Source organism: Camelina sativa, chromosome 10 (genome assembly GCF_000633955.1).
Source record: "Camelina sativa cultivar DH55 chromosome 10, Cs, whole genome shotgun sequence".
In the NCBI taxonomy this organism is placed as follows: Eukaryota; Viridiplantae; Streptophyta; class Magnoliopsida; order Brassicales; family Brassicaceae; genus Camelina; species Camelina sativa.
The window spans coordinates 4921733-4929677 of NC_025694.1; the positions used below are offsets into that span (position 1 = coordinate 4921733).

The window sequence follows — 7945 nt, forward strand, 5'->3', positions numbered from 1 at the left end:
TTACCTTGTACGTGAAGGTGACTTGATCTCAGAGATGCTCTTCATCATCAGAGGTAGACTCGAGAGTTCCACAACCAATGGAGGCAGAACTGGTTTCTTCAACACGATAATACTAAGACCAGGAGATTTCTGTGGGGAAGAGCTTCTTTCTTGGGCTTTGCTTCCAAAATCAACCTTGAATTTGCCGTCTTCTACAAGAACAGTTAGGGCATTAGTTGAAGTTGAAGCATTCGCTCTTCGAGCTGAAGATTTGAAGTTTGTAGCGAATCAGTTTAGGCGGTTACACAGCAAAAAGCTTCAACATACTTTCAGATTCTACTCTCACCATTGGAGGACTTGGGCTGCTTGCTTCATACAAGCCGCTTGGCGCAGGTACAAGAGAAGAGTTATGGAGAATAATCTTACTGCGATTGAATCAATGGACAATGAAGAAGGAGAAGAAGTAGAAGAAGAAGAAGAGTGTGTTGAGCAGAGTCCTAGAACAAAGATGAACATTGGTGTCATGGTTTTGGCTTCACGTTTTGCAGCTAATACAAGACGTGGTGTTGCAGCTCAGAGAGTTAAGGATGTTGAATTGCCTCGGTTTAAGAAACCCGAAGAGCCTGATTTCTCTGCTGAGCCAGATGATTGACTGATTACCAGAAAAGGAAAGCTGACTTTTTTCCACAGGAGATTTTTATAACAAGAACACTACACACATTAAGTTTCCTGGTGTCCTTAGGAAGACATAAAGAAAGAAACTCAAGACGGGTTTTGGTTTTTGTACACTAAAACATATATTTTGTAATATAAGCTTGGAAAATTAATTTTGTTGTACGGTTAAAGAACTCCTTTCTAAATTCTCTGAATGTAAAGATGAGGAAATAGAAATAGATTATGTGTAACATATCAGGTACACAGTCAGAACTTATGCTAATAGCTCCCCACAAATTTTCATGAACCAACAAGGAAAAAAAAAGGTGTGTGTAAGCCCACTCGTGAAAAGCCAATATGTCGTGGTAAGAAAAATATTAATCTTCTTGAGCATGTTTTGCATATATTAGTATTGACACAACTTTCTTTGAAAAATAATATAAAGAAAGAAAGGCATTAGATCATACATGATGAGTTTGGTCCGTGGGAATGTTTACTTGCTTTCTCTACTGACCGGGATGTCGGATCAAATCATAATCTATAATCTATATTACAAGATTACATACATAATGGGGTTTCCTTTTCGGAATGGCCGGCCACAGGACCGGCTTAATGTAATCATGGATTAAAAGCAGTAGATTTAAAAAGTCTTATTATAAATTATTTGAAAAAAATTCTAGAAATTGCGAACTTAATTTTGAAAAAACATTTGTTTTCAATATTAAGTTATTAACATATAATTAGTATTTCCGACCTGTTATAAATATTTGAAAAGCTAAAACATCTTTAACTGAGATTATGCAGTTTCATTGAAGTTAGTTATTCGACTTCTCATTTCAATTGTTAAAAGTAAGGGTACGTAACCTATATACTATAAAAGTAGACATTCATGCATTATGCATATGTTAAGATGTGCAATAGTAGTTGTACCTTATAGTGTGTAGTTGCTCACTACATAAGTCAAGTTCATGTCCCCTTTACAAAAAGCTAAAATTCAACATTAGGTTTCAATCATGTAAGGTTGAGATCTGCAACCCCTTGGCCCTTTTAGTTATAATTTAATCCACACTTATATTCGTAAATCATTATCTTCACATACTTTTCACGGCTATAATTATAATAGTTAAAGAGAAAAGACTAGAAAAATATATTAAATAAGGAAACAGGTCTTTGAGTAAAGTTGCAGCATTTGCTGCATTATTTTACTTTCCACTTGAAGACTATTCAATTACACTCTCACATTGGTGTTATTATGAGTTTCTTTTTGTCACTTCAAGATCAAGTATTGGCATGGTGTATGATGAATCTTTCTGTGAGATAAATTGAATTTAATTTAATATAGAAGAATTCTTAACTACGTACTGCAGTGTCGACTGCCTTAATCGTTCTTACTTTTCGCTGATGATATACTTAACTAAGAAAAATATTTAACTAATAAGAAAGAACTAAGAAGTGAGGAGACATAATGCAAATCCACCAAAAAAGATAGAGAGAGACCATGAGGTCCAAAATATATAACTAAACAATTGAACGATATAAAGGCATGTTTTGGTTTGTCTTCTCCTTGTTCTAGTGCTTCTCCTTGGCAAAAATCCTTTTTATTTCAAAATAATATTATAGTATATCCCCTTAATTATTTGTTGTCAATAATTAGGTTATGACCTGCTTTATTTCAAACAAATCCACATTTTTTTTCACTCGATAAGTATCGGAGTATTATGTATAAAGTAAGTACCACAAAACTTCAGCCTTATCTTCCCACTCATAGATATTACTATATTGTAAATATCTCAAAAGGAGAAAAGGCAGTTTTGGAGGCTTTGTCTTCAAGTGTCTAGCAGGGAACCGAAGTTATTTGACTTACAAAAGCCAAAAGTATATCACGACTATTGCAGTAAAAAAAAACTGGTTTGAGTAATTCAGAATACATCTAAAAACTTTCAAACAAGTATTATAAGATCTACAAAATATGTACTTGGTGTCGTATATCGACTTTCATCAATTAGATGTACTATACAATAATAGAGACTACAATATTGAATTTGAAATTAGTCTGAATTTACATAGATAAATCCAATATAAAAATTATTTGTACAAGGCATATGGACCATGTGAATTCACTAGGCATGCATGTAGTTGTTAAGTGGTAGATGTAGATATTAATGTCCAAAAGAGAATGTGACTACTCCTTTCATATTAGCTGTTAAATATATTAGCTAGTAGTTCGAGATTACATATGATTAAAATTAGATCTAGCAGTCCTAAATTGAAAATGAAAAGCTATGGCGTCATGTAGTTTTAGATCACTAGACAAAGTGTCATAGTCGTTTCATTGTTATCATACGTTTTTAGTTAGGTTTAAATTTATTATCGGTAGTTGACGACCGGTTTGTAGGTTGAGGCTTTGAATCATTGGTCATAGTAAATGATATAAATTCAAAGTATGACCCCAAGAGCACAAAAGAACAGACCGATCACACTACGTATGGTCCGATCGCATTTGAACTTTTTAACACGTTTTGGTAGTTTTCAACTTTGTTCTGAACTAATCGCGTATTGACCAAGTGATACTCAAAGACGACTTAATTCGAGTGAATCTAAACCAGTTAAGAAAACATTATAAACCTTTTTTGTTATATAGAAGAAAAATCATCATCAATCTTCCAGGTTTTAATATCACTAATCACTACTTTTGGATTTAGCACGAATATTTCCTTTACTCCAGCTTATTTCGAATGAATATTAAACCATTAGCTACAAAAAAAATCCAATAAAAATGTCATACATATATAATTGATATAAAAAAGCTGTGAGTTATTTATTAGTATGATATTGTCGAAGGATATCTTTAATAAATAATTTGGTCCATGGGAGTGGTTGGATTTGCTGCTTTCATTCTAAAAAGGTGAAATAAAGACAAACCACATACTAGCCGAACCCACCTAATAGTTTTTAAAAAAGTGTACAACTTTCTACTGAAATAAATGTCTCCTGAATATTACAAAACTTTATTACAGTAGTATATAGTTTTTTTCATAAAATTCGATATGCTAAGAGACTATATTAATATATTCCACAAAACTCCAAGAAGTAACATACGAAAGAATTATCAAATGTAACCTTGAATTATAAAAAGTTATATATCCACTATGTCCCCAATAAAACCTCTAATTGTTAATTAATTCCAACTCGTATTTTCACCATTTTCATATCTAATTCTACTTTCATATATAACAAAGTCTGTGAGTTAATATTTTTATAACCTTTTTTTACTGTTCAAATATTTTACCGAACTCTTCCTGACCCCGCCAAAAGACGGTTCGGAGACATCATAATATTTACATCTTTACCCTCACCAATTCTCATAATTACGAAACTATCTTTCACCGGAAACACACAAAAAAAAAGAATCAAACGATCACCGTTCTGATACTACTCGGAAGATAGCCTCCGGAGATTCTATCACTCAGATCATCTTCAAGCTCAATCCTGATCACTGAATCTTCCGTAGACGAAACTCGAGATTTCACGGTATTCAAACTCGAACCCATTGCTTCTTCAACCCATTCCTCTAAGCTGATCTTACTTAGCCAAATCGCACCAGCTATTCTCTCTAAAGCGTCGTCTTCGATCTCCACTGTTGTTAATCCATCCACGGGACCGTTAGAGAAACGTTTCTTTAAAGAATCCGCCGTTCTGTTCTTGATCGAATCAAAATCGACCGGTCTAAAGAGTATGGTATCATCTGCTAAAGCCACTAGCTTCTGAACAAGGTTGCCATTATTATCTTCTTGATCGTGCTCGACCGTTACGTCGCTTGACGAATCGAATTCGGCTGCCTCGTTCAAGTCGAAACAAATCTCTTTCCTCTGCTTTGTTTGTTCATTGTCGCTATAAAGCCAGTTCGGTTTTCGTTTTCGGTTTTTGCTGCTGTTGCAACCAGATAGCCTTAACTGCCATCCTTTGCTCACCACCAGAGACTTTAGTCTTGTTTCATCGATAGGAGTAACGTTTTCAGCTGAACCGAACGATGAATTCGCGGTAAGGATTATAATGACGTTCCCTAGACTAACCTCGCGGCCATGCGAATCACTGATTCTCCCTCGTTCCATCGCTAGCTTCACGTTGTTACGTAGCAATACATCCGCTTCATCGATGTCTTCCAAAACAATAACCGCAAAAGGGTTTCTTCTCACCGCTTCCGCGAATCTATCCAACGCTGTTTTACCACGGAGGTTTAAACCATCGTCAGTCCTGGAACAAGAACCGAGGCTGATAGTTATCGGTTGGCTCCCCGAGACAAGATCTGATAACGCATAAGCCATTTTGCTCTTCCCTGTTCTGTCTGGACCTGTAAACATCAACCATATATCACCCTTTGATTTGCCGTTCCCGTGTTTGCATTCCGTGATGGCTACAGCTACCGAAGACGCTGCATCGTTCTGCCACCAAACGCTTTTCGCTAAGCCTTTTAGTAGCTTCTTGAACAAATCGATATCAAACGAATCTCCTAGCTTTCTGAAACACCCTTCTCGGGTCTTCTTCTCAGGTGTGGATAAAACTCTGTTAGCCCGTCCAAGTACCAATTCCGTCCCGACCGGACTCCCCGGTGGAGTAATGTCCGATCTTGAGTTTAGTTTCATCATAGGCAACGTTGAAGAAACGATTCTTTCAGACACAGATTGATTCGAATGTAAACGAGAACACAAGTCGTTCCATTTCTTCTGCAACTCCACAATCTGTTGATCTTTCGTCTACATTAGACAAAAATCAAAATCACATTCTATTTTTTTTTTTTTTGACAATACACATTTTTTTGACAAATCACATTCTATTTCCTTAATAGTAATATCTTGGAAACTAATTTGTCAAAATTACTTACCAGTTTCTTGTCACCATCATCGTTAGCTTTAGCGTTCTGCAACCACTGTGGCAAAACCGACCGGTTATTTCCGGTTAAATCTTTTTCCACCTTAGCTACGTCGTTTTCATAACTCCCCAAACACCGAGAGCAACAGCTCATTTTACTCATCGGAATCTGAAAGCTTCTCGTCGGAGATATTGCCCCAATTGAAATAATGTTATTGCTTAATAACATAGCGTTGTTGTTACTATTATTATTGTTGCTCCCAAGCCTAACCAAAACAAAAACATCAAGAATCAGAATTAAAAATCAAAACTTGAAATTGAATAAAGAAGCGAACCAACCTTGGGAACATCGCCGGAAGAGACGATTTGGCGGCGATGGGCATAGCTTGAAGATCCCAATCATTCTCCATTGATGGATAATAAACTTGGCATCGTAGATAAGTCTCACAAGTAGCTGTACCAATGAAACATAACCTTCCTTTGTATCTCTCCAGAAGCTTTCTCATCTCCGTCACTGCTCCGCCGTTCGCCGCCGGATGTTCCACTAACCATTTCAGATCGCCGAGATCAAGAACAACACCGCCACCACCACCGATCCGAGTCTCTACCAAACCGGAGGTTTCGCCAAACCTCGTCGCTAATTGTGAAACTAACTCTTTCTCTAAACGGATCACCTGAAAGTCACGAAGCGGTCCGTCGGAGAACTCGCCGTTCTCGATCTTCTCGAGAATCTCTTTCACCAGAATATGAGGCTCTGAGTCTCCAACGAGAACCGGGTTACGTTTCCGGGTTCGGATCATAATCTCAATGACCCGTTTCGTTTCATCGGTCCTCTGTACCATCATCATCCCACTTTGCATCCCAACGCCGTGTTGTTGTTGTAACCGGGGATTAAGATAAAGATTCCGGTTAACCGGAGTTGGTACGGAACGATAACCAAACCCAATTGAAGACGGGTTTAAAATCTCGGTTTGTCTCGAGTTAGAAGAAACAGAGTTACCACCAATCAACAACGACTGTTCGATCGCTGATTTAACGGCGGGGCTAGAGAAGCTAGCTTCACGCATGACCCGACTCACACTCGGGTCATCAAGAATCGATATTATAAGCTGCTCGAGCTCAACTTTAACGGCTAAGAGAGGTTGCTGCTGTTGCTCGGGACAACCACGTCGTTGATGAGCTTGAGCGCGTTTCAAAGCGGCGGTTAAAGCGTTAGAAAGAAGCGGTTCTTGCGTTTGCGACGGAGAAGAAGAAGAAGACGACGAAGTAGTGGTTGTTGTTGTAGTTGATGATGTAGTAGGGAGGCGTTCGAGGGCGACGCTGAAACAGAGCTCAAGAGCACGACACTGGAGAGGGTGAGAAGAGTTAGGGTGAGATTTGATACAAGCTTGTCGGAGATAACCAGAGGAAGAAGATAAGAGAGTAGCAGCCACGTGGAGCGGCGTGGTGTGGCCATGGTTACGACGTGTCGCTTCGGCAATCGACTGGTTTAAAACAGTCGCTGCTTCCGGCGTCAGCGTTTGCTGTATTGTAACCAAATCTGCTCTCATCTCCACAGAAACTTTTCTTGACAAGAAAGTTTTAATCTTTATTTTTTTGGGGGTTTCTTTCAGCTTTGTTTATCTTATAAAGAAGAAGAAGAAGGAGAAACCTTTGCATAAAGAACTTTTTGGACCGGCCAAAGAAGATGTCAAAAAACTTTTAAAGGGTCACGAAAAAATGTATAGAGAAGAAAAAGAAAAAAAAAAGTTGTTTTAACACAAAAGATGGCTTTTTACAGGAAAAACAAAAGGCTGATCAACAGAAAGGTAAAAATGGATGCTTTGTTTTGAATTCTTTTTTTTTTTTTGGTTGAAAAAAAAAGAAAAAGGAAAAGGTTTGGATCATTTGGCTTCTTCACAAAGAAGAACTCTCTCATTACCTATTTGAAATTTTATTCGACGCCAAAGTATATATTACAGGGGTTTAAAACTACCAAATTAACCTTTTTTGTATGAGTGTGACAAAATGCCTCAAAGTCATTAACTAGGTTTGAAAACACATAGTCCTAGTCCTATTATTTTCTTAATTAACATCCAGTTACAATTCGTAAAATTTTAGTTGAGATTAAAGTATCATTTTTTTTCTTTTCATCATACACTCAAATTAAAAATACCAAGATATGTCTAAAAAGGTGGGAGTACGACGCTCTGGTTTCAGTGTCAATCTTTCGTAATTCTTTTTTTAACTTTTTTGGTGTAGCTTAACAGATACTAGTATTAGCCGAAAAAAAAAAACAGATACTAGTATTATTCCACTAACTGGATATTGATGTTTACTACTACTACTGCTAAACTAAACGTTATGAAAAAAAAAAAAGAGAATTAAAAATCCAAATCAAATTACTAATTAAATGAAATGAATGTGAAAAAAAAACAAGAAAAAAAAAGGGGGGGGGGGGAAA

The 7945-nt window shown here is 36.9% G+C and overlaps 2 protein-coding genes across 3 annotated transcripts in view; one reads left to right on the forward strand and one right to left on the reverse strand.

The window, feature by feature from the left end:
• LOC104717160 (cyclic nucleotide-gated ion channel 17-like) overlaps positions 1–884 on the forward strand; it is a 4564-nt gene extending 3680 nt beyond the window's left edge. The window contains exon 7 of one of the 2 annotated variants that reach the window (XM_010434692.1): positions 1–884. In XM_010434692.1, coding sequence (XP_010432994.1) covers positions 1–631 — 631 coding nt within the window. In that variant the 3' untranslated portion in view covers positions 632–884. The other variant, XM_019231395.1, reaches the window with a different exon arrangement.
• On the reverse strand, positions 3877–7052 carry LOC104717161 (protein SMAX1-LIKE 2-like). Its single transcript, XM_010434693.2, has 3 exons — positions 5842–7052; positions 5516–5768; positions 3877–5387 (listed from the first exon to the last, which is right to left on the reverse strand). Exons 1-3 carry the CDS (start codon positions 7050–7052, stop codon positions 4044–4046), a joined length of 2808 nt encoding a protein of 935 aa, XP_010432995.1. The 3' UTR covers positions 3877–4043.